The following is a 17,723-nucleotide window of genomic DNA, read 5'->3' on the forward strand; positions in this document are numbered from 1 at the left end:
CTGTTTGTAGTCAATCTGGTTGGATTTTCATGTCACATGTTTATTAGAATTAGCGGTAAGCTACTCTTTTGCCCATTTATTTCTCTCCAGAATATGAGATTTTCTAGAGCAACTGCAAAAAAAGGTCTCCCTCGAAGACCCAACACCTCTATACGTGGATTATTAATAGGGATGATCGAATACTTCGATTATTCGGCTTTGCGAATATTTTCCAAATATCTCGCCGCTATTAGATGCGCAATGTAAGTCTATGGGAAGCCCGCATAGTTCCAAATAGTTGTTTTTAATGGGGTTTCCCATAGACTTACATTGCGCATCGAATATTCGCGAATAGTCGAATAGCCGCGAGGTATTCGGAAAATATTCGCGAAGCCGAATAATCGATGTATTCGATCATCCCTAATTATTAATTGATTCAATTGGAATAGTATAATACTTTGTTTATCCTGCGGGGGAGGGCACTATATGGAAAATAAAAACTCACTACCATTCATTCATATCTGCCATTAACACATTAAAGAGGTTTTCCACTACTTTTTCACCCCCCTGCCATATATCATAGTTCTTTTAAACAATACATTTTCTAAAATACTTGTATTGAATGTATAGCCTCTATGAGCGCATCTCAGCAGGGATCACATAGTACTGGTCTGTTATGCAGATTCTTCTTCCTCCTCTGATACTTCCTTTTCCATCACAGAAATCACACAAAATGAAAGGAAGATGTCACTGGGATCATTCCTGACGCTTCCTGTAGACATTTTGGAGTGAATCCCAATTTTGCCTCTTGCAAGCTGAGCTAGCAGTTTCATTCAGCAGTAACAGCAGGGGATGACACCTAGTGAAGTGCTGCAAACTGCATTTCAAAATCAAAGGGTTTAGGTAATACAATCACTGATGTGGACAGCTGAAAAGTGCTGAAATTTGAATGACAAACTGCGCTGACCATCTAGCATTTGCCATATGGGCTCATACCTACCCTGGGCTGCTCTGACGCTTGGTTTCTCCCAAAATCTCTAGCAGCACAGGGTGGAAAAGGGAAGTGTCTAGCTAAGTGCTGGTAAACAGGCTGCAGCAATGCGTGATGGAACTTATAGTATTAGCACACATTAAGCCTGGGGAGAGGCAGAGATCAATGTAAATATCAGAGCTGCTGCTGGGAGACACCAAGTGATGCGATCTGCATGATAAAAGGTTTATATTACTGTAATAGGAGTATGGATGCATGTAGTGGCACATAATAGCATAATTAATAAATAAAAAATGAAATGAGTTAGGGTAGTGGATAACTTCTTAATGTCCAAGGAACCTGTAGTGGTGCATGCGGTTATAATCAACCCCTGGCCATATGCCTTATACAAGCTTATGGGCAGCACAGAGGTGTGTGTGGGGGGTCCTCAATTTAAAGAGAAGATGTAATCAGAAATGCATGTACTCTTTAAGACCCTCATCTAATAGCCACGAGGAAGAACAGTTTCATTTCTGGTAGACGATGTGTCTATGGGCATTAATTTACCTGACTAGCCACAATGCAGTACTAGGGGAGAAAGTCCTGGCCAGATAAGAATTTCTTACAAAATCAGCCATCTGCTGGGGAGCAAGCAGCCTGCACTCCGCTAAGACAATCCCTTTAAAGATTTTGCAATTGAGGCTAGAATTAATTTTTATAATTGAATTTTAGATTTTGCCCCATTTAAGCTTTTATACTCTTAGTTTTGCTGCACATTTAACTTTGATGTGGTCATAAATCAGGTGAGAGGAGATAAAAAAAAACACAGATGCAATGTTTCAAACTTCCGGTCAGAATGAGCTTACTGATGAATTCTCAGTTAACTCATCCTGCTACTTGGAATAGACCGTGTAACACAGATGTTATAAAAGGCAGTTATGGTAAAACAATAAATAAATAATGAAACACAGTTGCAAAAATGATTTTTAGCTCCAATTAAATGCATTTAGAGGAAAAAAATTGTCTTCAAAGGACTACAGCTCCATTAAAGGGAATAAGTCAGCAGGGTTTTGATATGTAATCTATGGGCAGCATGAGGTAAGGGCTGAGACATTGATTTCAGTGATGTGTCACTAATTAGGCTGTGTGCTCATGTTTCAATATAATGAGTGTTTTTTCAGCAGGAGATATCAATGCTGGATTAGCTGCCTTTGTGCCTTCTAGTCCAACCCCTCCCCCAGACTAATAAGTAGCTCACTGTGAGTATACAATGTTCACAAAGAGCTATGGTATGGGCGGGGGCAGTTTTCTGAAATCTGCTACATCTAAAAAGCCAGATTATCTTACAACTTCTGCACCCAGTGAACTAAGTGATACATTGCTGGAATCAGAGTCTCTGTCTCTACATCATGCTGCTCTCAGAGGAGGTAGCAAAAACTTGGTGACAGATTCCCTTTAAGCAAATGAAGAATTACTAGGATTTGTTTCTTCCCTTTTGTCACTGTTTTAATATGAAAAATATAACAAACCTACCAATGTGAATATTTATAATGGAGATGCAGTAATAACACGGTAAGCCTTTCCAGATTAGCGTTCCATGCCTGGAGTTTCTACACAGAGAAATTATATTACCCCTCTGGGGCCCGTGACTCATTTCTGCAGATTTTGCTCTGCATTTTAGACATTTTTCTCTTCTTCCCTTACCATAAACCTTGTCCTCCTGCCAATGCAGCCATTAATTTAATTATAGTAAATAAAAATGGATCTTGCGACAGCGGGAATCTGTTCACATAAATACAAGCCCTCGATGGTGCAGGTTACAGGTGAGGAATAGATCCATGGCAGCAGATCACTTCTCATTTTGAGAGCTGTGAGATGATAATAGTGCAATAACAGTGGGGTCAGAGTCAGACAACTCAATTCAACCAATTTTAGTTAGCAGAGACTAAAAAAGTTAATAAAACCTTGTATATGTTTTATAAACACAGTGCCGCACTTCTCCATAGGTTTGATTGTGGCATTGCAGTTCTCCGACACACATAGCTCTCATGCAGCACCATATAAGGACTTGGCCTCCACCATGCTTCACTGTAGGCGCTGTGCACTTTTCTAAAGTTATTTTTCTAAATCCATGGTGCCTAAAGTATAATTTGGTGGTGGCAATGTCCTAATGTGGGGCTGCATGATGGAGAAGAATCCCTTTGAAATATGTATATACAGTCTAAGAATATGGAATAATGCTACGTAAATAACAAATCATTATATTCATGCGCACATCACACATGTACAGTACAGTAGATGCTCATTGCATACACATCTTATATACACATTTAAGGACAGACGTGCGCCAAAAAGCAGCCCAGGTGCACAAACCCCACCAGCACTCATACACATAGATCGGCAGAGTTTGAAAACTACATTCATTTTTCATGATATTAGACTTTCATTGTTCACGGCCGCATGGTTATTCAGCAAAATGATAGTTCACCGCATGGACATTAACACGGAAAGTGCTTTTAGCTGCTGTTGTTGGCAAACCACACTGATCTGAAAATCTTCAAGGGCCTTGGCTGTGATACGACCGCAAGGTGTGGACACTGCCAAAGACAGAGGATACTCCTCATTTAACCATTTAACTACAAGATTTGTGCCATTTTTAATCCAGCAACAGCAGTTGTCAAAGGGAACAGAAGCCTGAAACGGTGCCTGAAACGGTGCCGAAACTACTCCGTCCACCACCCAACCATTGTTCGTGTCCCGCTAGTGAGGCAAGGGTCTCTCTTTTAACCCATGAGATAAATTTCATGTAGATTTTGGCCACATTGCAATCTCTAGAAAATCTGATTCATTTGGTCCTAGCCATATTTTATGGGTCTGGACTTGGGTCTGCATGCCACTCTGGACCTGGAGCTTGGAGATAAACATCACACTTCATTCTGGAGAAATGAAACAATCTTGTGTTTTTCAGGCCATTGATGCTACGGGAACACTTGGGGGACCTTTGGATATAATTTTCTTTCCATTTTTTTTCTGTTGGGGTACACACTCTAATGCTGGCGTCACACGGTACGATCTATTGTGCGATCGCACGAGCGATCGTACCAGCCCCCGTCGTTTGTGCGTCACGGGGAATTTGTTGCCCGAGGCGCACAAAGTCGTTAATCCCCGTCACACGCACTTACCTGCTGAGCGACGTCGCTGTGGGCGGTGAACATTCCTGAAGGGGGAGGGACGTTCGGCGTCACAGCGACGTCACACAGTGGCCAGCCAATAGAAGCGGAGGGGCGGAGATGAGCAGGACGTAACACCCCGCCCACCTCCATCCTTCAGCATTGCCGGCGGGACGCAGGTAAGCTGTGTTCGTCGTTCCCGGGGTGTCACATGTAGTGATGTGTGCTGCCTCGAGAACGATGAACAACCGGAGCACAGAAGGAGGACCGACATTTTGAAAATGAACGAAGTGTCAACGAGCAACGATAAGGTGAGTATTTTTGCTCGTTCACAGTCGTTCGGTGGTGCCACATGGTACGATATGTCTAACGATGCCGGATGTGCGTCACAAACGACGTGACCCCGACGACATATCGCCCGATATATCGTACCGTGTGACGCCGGCACAAGGCCGGCGTCACACAGGACGATCTATCGTGCGATCGAACGAGCGATCGCACCCACCCCCGTCGTTTGTACGTCATGGGCAATTATTGGCCCGTGGTGCACAAAATCGTTAACCCCCGTCACACGTACTTACCTCTTGGACGACGTCGCTGTGGGCGGTGAACATCCTCTTCCTGAAGGGGGGGGACATTCGGCGTCACAGCGACCTCACACAGCGGCCAGCCAATAGAAGCGGAAGGGCTGAGATGAGCGGGACGTAAACATCCCGCCCACCTCCTTCCGCATTACCGGCGGGACGCAGGTAAGCTGTGTTCATCGTTCCCGGGGTGTCACACGGAGCGATGTGTGCTGCCTCGGGAACGATGAACAACCGGCGCAGAGAAGGTGGGACAATATGGAAATGAACAACGTATTAACGAGCAACGATAAGGGGAGTATTTTTGCTCGTTAACAGTCGTTCGGACGTGTCACACGCTACGATCTATCTAACGATGCCGGATGTGCGTCACTAACGACGTGACCCTGACGACATATCGCCCGATATATCGTACCGTGTGATGCCGGCATAAGAGTGTCCCACTGACTGGCAGATTTCACACTGCATTTTGCAAGGTCCTTTACAGTCATTTGTTAGGAGGATTTCATGAACTATACCTCTGGAGGATGCCGCTATTTAGTCCTATGTCATAGGCTCAACTATTGAAATATTGAGAGTTCTATGTGTTTTACTAGATGCCTTTATAGAATAGTGGAGACTACTATTCTATAAAGCAGAAAAAAGGATATAAACAAATACCAGCAAATGGAGGTCAAACTAACACTTTATAGGCGTCAAATGGATGAAATGGACCCTTTCCATATATTTGACGTGTGTCCCAGGACCTCTTCTAGCACAGATTGCAAATATAAAGAAGACAAAATGCAATATAACAGGGTATATATAGCAGGGTGCACTTAAGGACGAGTGGCTTGGAGTTCAAAAGAGGATGGGCATCATAATGAATAACCCGACTACCAGGTACAGACTTGGTGCAAAACAGGAGCTGCATGAAAACACTCAAAGAGAAAGAATGCTAAATTAACCCATCCATACAGGGCCGAACATATCATTAATGCAACCTGTGCGGCTGCACGGGGGGCCAAGAGGTAAGGAGGCCCCTTACTATCTCCAAAGCAGGTGGAAATGCGCATTTTGATGACTTCTTGGGCTACAAAGGACCTTTATATTGTTCTTGCTCAGGGGCCCTTTTCTGTGTCCGTCAGTGCATCCATACTATTCGGTCCTTGCCCGGACTATAGTAGCAGCCCAAGTACTGGTTACAAGTCTGTTAGTTCAGGTCTCTAGACCTGGAGACGGTTTGGATATTGTGGTCCAAGTACAGACCGTATAACGCCGACAAGTGCATTCAGCTTAAGGTCTCATTCTGAAAAGTGTAAAATTTATATAAAAAAAGCAACAAAAAAGAGGAATAAATATCATTACTTACAGCTTTGCTTGCTTTTTTATATTATATATAGTGTAGGGACCTACAAGCATGAGGTTCCCGTGACGAGGGTTGTAGGCTTCCGTTTTATGGCCATAATACCAACTAAAAACCAAATATTTTTTTTTGTACAGGATATAGCCAGGCCCCTTTCTGTTAGGCCTTGCATATTAGAGTTTCTGTCCCTGTATGGTGCACAGATGGGGTACGGCTTGGCAGCCTGCCTGATCTAATAGTATGGGTGTCACCTAATAGACTGCGGGCTTATGACTGTGCATCTGCATGTGTGAACAGCGCTCTATGCAAGCCATCAGTGTGCAGTTTTACCATCCAGCAATCGCCTCCTCCATTTTTTTTTTTTTTTTGAAGTGTGTGTGTGATTTGCTCCTCCTGCACCTGTGATGCCTCCACTTAGGGGGGGCTTAGCTGTATCCTGCTAGAGTACTAGTTTTTGGCCTGGGCATTGTACAACTGCAGCCCCATCTTTGCTGTAAGTAATAAGTGTAAAAGTTGAACATTTTCTAGATGTATGTGTCCGATATGTGACATAGGCTCCTCTTGGCACACAAAAGGTCAGTATGTGTAGGTGGAAGCCATAAACGGTCTGTAGATTGTATTTGGTATCATGTTGGATAATATTAGTGCCCTACAATGATAGTTATTGTGTGTCTTTGTTGCTTGCAGCTTTGATAAGAAGGGAGATGTCCATTATCTGATTAAGTGGAAGGACCTGCCCTATGACCAGTGCACGTGGGAAATCGACGACATTGACATTCCTGAATATGAAGTTCTGAAGCAAGCATTCTGGGATCACAGGTATCAGTTTAATGCAATAAATTCTAAAGATGTCACCAGACTGGGATTTCTGGGCTTTCCGAACCTCAGGGCAGAGATCGCTATATGTAAGTAGGGCTTTTGGGTGACTAAAGGCCGCTTTGCACGCAATGACATCGCTAATGAGATGTCGTTGGGGTCCCGAAATTCGTGACCCACATCCGGCCTCGTTTGCGACGTCGTTGCGTGTGAAACGCACGAATGACCATTAACGATCAATATTACTTACCTTATCGTTGATCGTTGACGCGTCGTTCCATTCCCAAATATCGTTGCTGTTGCAGGACGCAGGTTGTTAGTCGTTCCTGCGGCAGCAAACATCGCTACGTGTGACACCGCAGGAACGAGGAACAACCTCGTACCCGCGGCCGCCCGCAATGTGGAAGGAAGGAGGTGGGCGGGATGTTCCGGTCGCTCATCTCCGCCCTTATATTGGGCGGCCGCTTAGTGACGTCGCTGTGACGCCGAACAAACTGCCCCCTTAGAAAGGAGGCGGATCACCGGCCACAGCGACATCACTAGGCAGGTAAGTATGTGTGACGGGTGTAAGCGATGTTGTGCGCCACGGGCAGCGATTTGCCCGTGTTGCACAACCGACGGGGCGGGTACGCTCACTAGCGATATCGATAGCGATATCGCGGCGTGTAAAGTGCCCTTAAGAGATACTCTTGTCTTTTCTTGCACAACTGAGTCATGAAAGTTAAAAATCATTTGCATCGAGTATTAAAGACTATTTGGTCAAAGAGCTGTTCGAGCCTCAACTAAGTAAGCTGTTCAGAAGAGCTGGAAATATCCATGTGTCACACCTCGATGTTTTGAAAAATGACTCTTCTTCCTGGGATTATGCTTTATCTTCTTATGCCCTTTAGATATTTTGGAGGTGATGGGGCGCAGATGTCCTGGCATTTCTAAATGTATTTCTTTACCAGTAATTCATGTCCAAATTCCTGTATTCAATGTTTCCATACCTTAGCATTTCAGAGTGAAGCTGTTTTTATGTTAGAGTATGCTTCATGTTCAGTATGCACTTGTTCACACTTGTCTGTTAGGAAGTGCCGTCAGATTTTTCATTTTATATTATAGTTTCATGCCTTCTGACTGAGCACCCCTTTCCCACCAACTTAAGGCGATTTTTAATTTCCTATTAGCAGGTTCCTGCCCGCCCATAAAATTGTAGCATTTTTCAGCCCATGTACAGGCATTAAGTAGGGACATAGCAGATAAAGAGCTACACCTAGACATTGGTTGCTGGACTCACATAAAACTGGCCTTTTTTATGCGCTAAGTGTTTAAATTTTTACATCTATTTCCTTAGCAGTAATGCATGTCCAAATTCCTATATTCAATGTTTGCATGCCTAAAGGCCCTGTCACACACAGAGATAAATCTTTGGCAGATCTGTGGTTGCAGTGAAATTGTGGACAATCAGTGTGTGTGTGTGCAACCACAGATCTGCCAAAGATTTATCTCTGTGTGTGACAGGGCCTTTAGTGTCTCAGAGTGCAGCTGTTTATTTATTAGAGTGCGTTTAGTATGCACCTGTTCACACTTGTCTGTTAGGAAGTCAATTTTTTCATGTTATGAATAGTATGCAGTTAGCTCAGCTCCCTCTAGTGGAATATTCATAAAATGAAACTGTAAAGATACACTAAGACATTAGCAGAAATAGCTAATAGACATTCCTTTTTACAAAATCTTTTGTAAAGCTATTAATTCACACAAGGCTTTTGTACATATAAAGTAACGTCTGGGGTGCACATTGTGTAACCACCTCGATATCGGCATATCCAGTCCATGTAATTACGACTTTTAATCGCTCTGTGTTGTGTGATCCTTTCCAGAGAGTTGATGTTGGGAGAAGAATCCAGAACTCCCAGCCGATTTAAGAAAAGCAGGAAATCAAAGGACGAATCTTCGGAGAAACCTCCTATATCAGCAATAGTTGATGTAATTACAAGATAATCCTTTATGCGCAGTCTCTGCTCATTTTTTGCCTCTCACAAGTCCTGTGTTTTCTTCCCGCAGCCAACGGTTAAATTCGATAAGCAGCCGTGGTACATTAATGCCACCGGCGGTACGTTACATCCGTACCAATTGGAGGGACTGAACTGGCTTAGGTTCTCATGGACGCAGGGCACAGACACCATCCTGGCAGACGAGATGGGTCTTGGAAAGACTGTCCAAACTATTGTGTTCCTATATTCCTTATACAAAGAGGTATGCTTTTTTAATAGCGCATGAAAATTATGTTGACAGCTTGAGAATCTGGATGTCTTTTAACATCATTCTCTATCATTTCCATTCTTCCAATGGGTCTACATGCCATATGATGGAGACAATAAGAAGGTGGGAATGATCAGGGGCTGGAGGCTGATTTTAAAGGAGTTGTTCAGTAAAAGCTTTCTGACCATTGGGTATCTGACCTCTGGGACCTGTATTGTTGGGCAGAATGGGGAATTTTTTCTCCGTTACAAAATGGAGCAGCAGATCAGATGTCCAACCGCCACTCCAATTATTTTCCAAGGGGCGAAGCACTCCTCTTAGCAGCCCCATAGAGCATGAGTAGAGCTGCAGGTAAAGCGTGCACACTGTCGCTCCAGTGTGGGCATCCATCGATCATGCTCCAGTCTGTCCGGGATTAAAATGCCGCATTCTGCAGGTAGGTGTGGGCTTCCATTGATCACACCATACTCCAGTCTAACCAGTAGAAAAATGCTGCATTCTGCAGGTAGGGCCCCATCAATTCCGCTCCAGTCTATCTGGGATTAAAATGCCGCATTCTGCCGGTAGGTGTGGGCCCCCTATCAATTACGCTCCAGTCTATCCGGGATTAAAATGCTGCATTCTGCAGGTAGGGCCCCATCAATTCCGCTCCAGTCTATCTGGGATTAAAATGCCGCATTCTGCCGGTAGGTGTGGGCCCCCTATCAATTACGCTCCAGTCTATCCGGGATTAAAATGCCGCATTCTGCAGGTAGGTGTGGGCCCCCATCAATTCCGCTCCAGTCTATCTGGGATTAAAATGCCGCATTCTGCAGGTAGGTGTGGGCCCCCATCAATTCCGCTCCAGTCTATCTGGGATTAAAATGCCGCATTCTGCAGGTAGGTGTGGGCCCCCATCAATTACGCTCCTGTCTATCCGGGATTAAAATGCCACATTCAGCAGGTCAGTGGGGGCCCCCATTGATCATGCTCCAGTCTAACCAGTAGAAAAATGCCGCATTCCTCAGGTAGATGTGGGCCCTCATCAATTACAATATTCTCCAGTCTATCCGGGATTAAAATACCACATTCTGCAGGTTGGTGTGGGCCCCCATCAATTACATTCCAGTCTAACTGGGATTAAAATGCTGCATTCTGCAGGCAGGTGTGCTCCCCATCGATCATGCTTCAGTCTATGCGGGAGAAAATTGCCGCATTCTGCAGGTAGGTGTAGGCCTCCATCGATTACTCTCCAGTCCATCCGGGATTAAAATGCCGTGTTCTGCAGGTAGGTGTGGGCCCCTATTGATTACGCTCCAGTCTATCTGGGATTAATATGCCGCATTCTGCAGGTAGGTGTGGGCCCCATTGAGCTTAAAGAAGCCTTGTCTGCTCTCCTGACATGGCTGCATTAGTAAATGCTTGCCTTCTTAATCATAAAATACCAATTCTGGGTGCACCTTTTCTTACATCTCTGCTTTGTGCCATTATACTGTAATTCCTCCTGGAAATGTATGTATAAATGGAAAGCGCAGGATGATAACAATTGGTGGGGGGGTTGAGTGTGTCCCTGCACACTGGCATTGTCCAATCAGGGCCCACAGAATATGTAAGGTCACACCCAGGAGGAATTACAGAGCAACAGCAAAATGCAACATTAGGAGAGAAGATGCCTCCGCATTATTATTTCATGGAGAACTCAAGTATTTACTAAATCAGTCAGTGATGACAGGTCTCGTTTAATGCCATTTAAGCAGAATAATTGCAATGTATAATGTCAGCAAAACTGATGCATGATTGTCCCAGACTTATGGTTGTTTTTTGTGTTCAGCTGATTAATGGCGGTCCTATGTGGAGAGCATGACACCGTGCAGAATGCCGCATTACAGACAGGACAAACAATGCTGTGTTTGCTTTAATGAAAAGTTCACATTAAGTCAGTTCACTTTGTGGGACAAACACGGATTGTTTGTTCAGTCCGGCACGTGACCAACCTAACGCTGATTTTTTTTTTTTACTTTAAAATAAAAAAAAAATAATATATGGCAGATGGTGTTTTCTTAAAGCATTGACAGGGGGATAAGTGTCTTTGGGAACAGTACATGGGATTAATATTGCAGAAAGACTGAATAAGACAGATAGTAGACCAAGTAGAGCATGCAAGAAGCCTAAATGCCTCTTCCACTGATGAGGACCCATCTACCCCGCTCAGCCATGGTGCTCCATTCTGGTAATTCTTGTGTAGATGTGAGAGATCTGCTAGATATCACTCATGTTCATGTTCTTCAGCTTACCTTTTGCGTTTTATCTTGGTGGATGTCTTATGTCTTGCAAAGTTTGTGTATTGAAAAAAGTTCACATATTACATTGACCACCCAGTGACTATCATTGTGTAATTAGGACTCTCTTAGGGATCACTAGGACTGCCTTTCGGAAAGACGCCGCTTTAAAGGGATTTTTCAGTGAAGATATGGATAGATGTTAGGGGAAAAGGAGTCTGTGCCTGCCATTTTATTTTGAGACCAACAGAACCCAGCCATGAAAGGGAGCAGAGTTGGGATGAGCTGGTCGCACACGTCAGTGGATTATACATTAATGGATTGTCTAACCCAAGTGTTCATTGTAGTGTTGGATATCTAGTAGTGAGTCCACAGAGAAAGATCAGACTGCACTCTCCAAGATATAGCCTAAAATCTTCAGGAGAGGAGCTAGGTGCAGGCCCCCTCAAGGACAATGGCCGTTTGGCGTCTTAATACGCTTTAACGGGTCCATCTGTTGGACCTGTTGAAGCGTATTAAGACGCCAAACGGCCAACGTCCTTGAGGGGGCCTGCACCTAGCTCCTCTCCTGCTATTTTTTTCTGCACATTTGTACAATAAAGAAGACTTTTGGCTATATCTTGGAGAGTGGGGTCTGATCTTTCTCTGTGGACTCACTACTGGATATCTTCTGTTCTCCGGACGAGCACCCCCGTGCCGAAACCTCCTGTGGAGCACCTGAGCTGATTGGGCCCCACATGACACCCGTCCAGGTAATGCTTGGTAGTGCGGGACTTTCTCTTTTGTATTTTTTCCATATTGGATATCTAGTGCCGACACTCCTAGTTTGCCACTAATAGTATGGCCATGTTCTAGATCCTTAGAAGTAATTTCAGTGTGTGTCATGTTTAATAAAACACTCTTTAATGTTTTTCATTAGGGTCATTCCAAAGGTCCGTACCTCGTCAGTGCTCCTTTGTCTACAATCATCAACTGGGAACGCGAGTTTGAAATGTGGGCGCCGGAGTTTTACGTGGTAACTTACACTGGTGATAAGGACAGTCGAGCCGTCATCAGAGAGAATGAATTCTCCTTTGAGGACAACGCCATCAGGAGTGGGAAGAAGGTGTTCCGAATGAAAGTAAGAATGGATTAATGATCATTTTTAGACTGCCCTATGTCCACCCGACTGTCATAGAAAATTCACTGTCGGAAATAATGTAACTTTGAAGAGTTTTCCACCCAACATCAACTCATGGCAATGCGATTAGTAGACATTTGTAACTAGAACTCCATTAAGTAGGAGATCCTGCTCCCCATAATTGTGAAAAGGGAGCAGTGTATATTCACCCACTATGAAATAAAGTTCCTAAGGGTGAGGGCTTGACCCCCAATTTATTTTAATAGTGAGTTCGACCAGCAATGGGTTACTTCATCTCAATAATTATGATGGATGGGATTGTTGAGCGCCCCAATAGTTCCTATTAAGCATATTATTATGAACTGTCATAAAGTTAATTAGTGGAAAACCATATCAGTTGAGTGTTTGGAAATTATCCTAATATAGAAATTAAAAATGTCTGCAGACCAGCAATCACTTGCAGTCTGTACAAGAACCTAGCATTAAGCATTCAGTTACCCTATAGCGCCACCACAGGGTAATGAAAGCATTACACTGTTTCCTTTGAAAACTTTGTGTGGTCCATGATGGCTTGGATCCTTCATAGAGTAGATCTATCTATGGCGGCCACTTTTTGGTTTGGTTTACTGATGCCAGATAAAAACATGGGACCCTCGTCAAATTACCTTCAGTGGGTTTGCAAAACCAAACACCTACTTTTACTACCAATTTTAAAGTTGGTCATCCACATAAGATAAATGTATTTGGGGTTATCCCATCTGAAGGTCACACATTTTGGAGTTTATCATGCTGATATTTTTCATCAGTCTATTAGTGTCTGAACTTTTGGCAATTGAATAAACATGCAAGCTCGGCTGAGTTGAGCTTGCATGTTTATAATAAAGTTGGGAGTACCATGTTTCCCCAAAAATAAGACAGGGTCTTATATTAATTTTGGCTCCAAAAGAATTGCCAGGACCTATTTTCAAAGGATGCCATATTTTTTATCGTTGTATGTTGCCCTATTGTAGTGTGACTACACCAATCACTGATGCAGTTGCAGATTGGTGGGTAATTGGTGAATATTCATTTTGCATAAACAACAGGCACGCAACTATACATTTTCCATGGCTTACAGCAACACAACGGGGCAACATACAGCAATAAAAGTTACATATCCTGAAAGGGCTGTCCAAGCCCTATTTCAGGATACTATTAGCTGCAACTAGGGCTTATTTTTGGAGCAGGGTTTATATTTTAAGCATACTCCAAAAAGACTGAAAAACCTTGCTAGGGCTTATTTTCTTAGAAACGCAGTAATACGCGGTGGCTGTTTGAACATTTTGGACAGTTATAGATCCAGTAAAAACAAGTTATCACCTATCCAGTACATAGGTGATAATTAATGGATTGGTAGGTATCTGACCACTGGAATTCCCATGGATTGATAGAACGGGACACTTTTATCTATGTTGGAATAGAGTAGCAGTGCACAGGCCCGACCTCCACTCCATTCATTCCTTATGGGGCTGTTGAGTGCTGCGCTCGGCTGTTTCGGGGAATAAATGGAGCAGCACTCAAGCTCCAACTGGGAAAAAAGTGCCCACTCCTGCGGATTAGTGCGGCCCCCAGTTGTTGGATCCTCACCAATCTATATGTTATTACTAGGGATGATCGAATACCTCAAATATTCAGCTTCGTGAATATTTTCCAAATAGGTCGCCGATATGCGAATATTCGATGCATAATGTAAGTCTATGGGAAGCCCGAATAGTTCCGAATAGTTGTTGTTCGGGTTTCTCATAGACTTACATTGCGCATCGACTATTTGTGAATAGTCGAATAGCGGCGACCTATTCGGAAAATATTCACGAAGCCGAATATTTGAGGTATTCGATCATCCCTAGTTATTACCCATCCAAATAAGTGGTAACTTGTAGGACCCCTCTAGGGCATTTTCTTCCTCCACTAAATACAATCCGCTTGAAAAAATACTAACTTTCATTGTAAGTTATAAAGAAAAAAACAATTACAACTTTTCTAACCTGATGCTTAACGCTTAATTTTATATCTAGAAAGAAGCTCAAATAAAATTCCACGTGCTCCTGACATCATATGAGCTCATCACCATTGACCATGCCGTCCTGGGCTCCATTGAATGGGCATGTCTTGTGGTGGATGAAGCTCACCGACTGAAAAACAACCAATCAAAAGTAAGTTTCTTGAACAGTAGTATTAAAAAAATGTTTCCACATCTACAGATGTGTATTTACATCATGATGTCTTACAAGCTTCCTGAAGCGTCTTCTGATCCAAAGACTATACGGGGACGCCAGTGTCCATAAGACGCCGTGTGCACATGCCCCACCAATGGCTTTTTCTTTTCTTGACTACCACCACATAACTTTCTTTTCCAAGTTCTTTAGGGTATTAAATAGCTACAAGATTGACTACAAACTGCTGCTAACTGGAACGCCACTGCAGAATAACCTAGAGGAGCTCTTCCACCTTCTCAACTTCCTCACTCCTGAAAGATTCAAGTAAGTGTTTGATATCTGCCCTTAAAGGAGATCACAAGCTGTTCCAGCAGGTGATAGTTGTGACATTGTAGTGCAAATATCCATATATAATAGCATCAGTGATAATTTAATCATCTGAGGAATTTTAAGGAAATTCTGAGAACATGATCTGATGGGGGCTCTTGAGGACTAGAGTTGGGGAACACTGGGGTAAAGTGTAAGGAGACAGCTGCCATTACTATAGTGACTATGGCTCTAGACAGACAAGTATGATCGCTAATTAAAGAGGTCCTGTCACCAGGTTAATAGTGTCCAGTTTCTGCTCTTATTGTATTCTTGCTGCTCATTTTATTTAGTTGTTTGTTTATTTATTTATTAAAATTTGTTCCAGAGATATGGGCCTTTTTATTTACTGCTCCTTTTTGTTATTTAAAAGGGGGCGTTGGTTACAGGATTCTCTTGGGCATGGCTTATAGGATCCTCAGGGGCGTGTCTTTAGGCAGCTCTGGATTATTATCCTGTGAGAACCGCTCCTTTTGTAAAGATTATGACAATTAGAACTAAATAAAAAGACCTATATCTCTGGAACCGTGTGGTGAATTAAACTTCCCCCCCTCCCAGAAAACTCAGGAAAGCATCGGGAATAAGAGCAGAAACTTGACAATTTGGACTTGATGGCAGGTCCTCTTTAAAGGTATTTAGGAATTTATTTGTAATGACATTCTTTTCTTCCACTACTGGAGAACCCCCTTAATTCCCTACACTCATAATGTTATCTTCATCAGGATATGTCAGATTTAGAAAGCCGGCTTTTTTTAATAGCCTTATGGTAATGGGTCATCTAATGGTGTTGGGAGAGAATAGAATCCATTTTGTTCTTATAATGTCCATCTTGTCTTATAACTAATGATGTCATAGGGTTCCGCTAACACTGATGTGTGGGGAAGTTTCACATTTCTATACACACCCCTGGGGCTCTTATTGGTTCATAATTCAAAGGGTCAAGGCCTTTGACTTTGAACTTATATTAACTGGTCATATGTACTAATAAAGAAGAATTCTTTGAGTACACCACAAAGAATGTGTGTGCTGTATTGATTTTCCGAGCACTCGTAAAACAAATGTTATTAATTTGGAGTTCATAGAAGGAGTGTATTTCGCTCCCAGTGTATAGCATGGTGCTTGATAGTCTTGCCTTTCATTCTTGTCATAGGACATCACATTACAGTGGAAAACATATTTATCTCAGTGACAAACTTCAGCCCTTACTGACTGCTTCTGGGGCTGGTGCAGATTATCACACACACACACACACAAATATATATATATATATATATATATATATATATATATATATATATAAAACTTCAAACTATGTGACTCCTGATCACCCTAAGGCTTCGTGCACACAAATATATAAATCGGACAAGTACTATACAGGGTTGATGGATAGCACTGATAGCTATGTTATTCTATGGGGCTGTTCAAGTCTAATGCGGGCTTCACACAGTACAATCTATCGTGCGATTGCACGAGCGATTGTACCCGCCCCCGTCGTTTGTGCGTCACGGGCAATTAGTTGCCCGTGGCGCACAAAGTCGTTAAACCCCCGTCACACATACCTACCTGATGAGCGACCTCGCTGTGGGCGGTGAACATCCACTTCCTGAAGGGGGAGGGACGTTCGGCGTCACACAGCGGCCGGCCAATAGAAGCGGAGGGGCGGAGATGAGCGGGACATAAACATCCCGCCCACCTCCTTCCTTTTGCATAGCCGGCGGGAGCCGCGGGACGCAGGTAAGCCGTGTTCATCGTTCCCGGGGTGTCACACGGAGCGATGTGTGCTGCTCCGGGTACGATGAGCAACTGGCACAATTAAAAATAAACATTTTTTTAAAAATAAGCTACGAGTACACGACTCACGATTTGTGAGCGATTCTGCGTCGCTCGGAGGTGTCACACGAAACGACGCCGCAAGCGATGCCGGATGTGCGTCACGAAAATCGTGACCCCGACGATGCATCGCACAATAGCTTGTCTCGTGTGACGCCCGCATAAGTTTGGAGAAAGGAAAGGATAGAGAAGGTGGAAAAACTTTTATTTTATCTCTTCCCGTCCGTGAAAATCAAATCCCACTCTGATCAGGGTCTGATTTGCATATTCCAACTTTTTTCTTAGATGGAGAAAAAACGGTTGCGTGACCTTCTGCTTGGGTCAGACCCTTTGATCAGAGTGGGATCCATTTTTATCGGATGTGGAGAAAAAAAAAAAGTATCTGCACTTTCTCCAATATGTAAGTCCATGAAAATCGAATCCCACATAGATATTATCTCATTTTTTTTTCACGGACCCATAGGCTTCATGGGGTCAGTGTCATCCGATTCTCAGGAGGCAAATCGTGCATGCTGCAATTTAACACCAAAGTGATTAAACTTCAGTATCATAATTATTATGTCATACTCTTAAAAGGAATCTGTCATCTGGTTTTTACTAGCAGTGAACAAGATACCAGCAGTGTGTCACTTACTAAGCTGTGTTTTGCTATTTAAAAAAGAAAAATCAGTGTTTTACCAGCAAGAGATTATCATTACAGGACTAGCTTACTAGTGCCTCTTAGTCCAGCCGAGCCCCCAGCACTGATTAGCAGCTCCCTGTCACTATACAATGTACACAGACAGCTATAGTCGGGGATATACACAGCTAAATAACTGAGATCTGCTGCACCCAGGAAACTAAGTG

The 17,723-nt window shown here is 43.3% G+C and overlaps 1 protein-coding gene across 5 annotated transcripts in view; it reads left to right on the plus strand.

Annotated features, from left to right (window-relative positions):
* CHD5 (chromodomain helicase DNA binding protein 5) overlaps positions 1-17,723 on the plus strand; it is a 256,909-nt gene that overhangs the window by 125,115 nt on the left and 114,071 nt on the right. For all 5 annotated transcript variants that reach the window (XM_075327784.1, XM_075327788.1, XM_075327789.1 and 2 more), the window contains exons 12-17: positions 6,736-6,867; positions 8,727-8,832; positions 8,911-9,102; positions 12,286-12,486; positions 14,541-14,678; positions 14,884-15,005. In XM_075327784.1, coding sequence (XP_075183899.1) covers positions 6,736-6,867; positions 8,727-8,832; positions 8,911-9,102; positions 12,286-12,486; positions 14,541-14,678; positions 14,884-15,005 — 891 coding nt within the window. The remainder of the gene's footprint in view (positions 1-6,735; positions 6,868-8,726; positions 8,833-8,910; positions 9,103-12,285; positions 12,487-14,540; positions 14,679-14,883; positions 15,006-17,723) is intronic.

The sequence above is a fragment of the Anomaloglossus baeobatrachus genome, chromosome 11 (assembly GCF_048569485.1).
Source record: "Anomaloglossus baeobatrachus isolate aAnoBae1 chromosome 11, aAnoBae1.hap1, whole genome shotgun sequence".
Lineage (NCBI taxonomy): Eukaryota > Metazoa > Chordata > Amphibia > Anura > Aromobatidae > Anomaloglossus > Anomaloglossus baeobatrachus.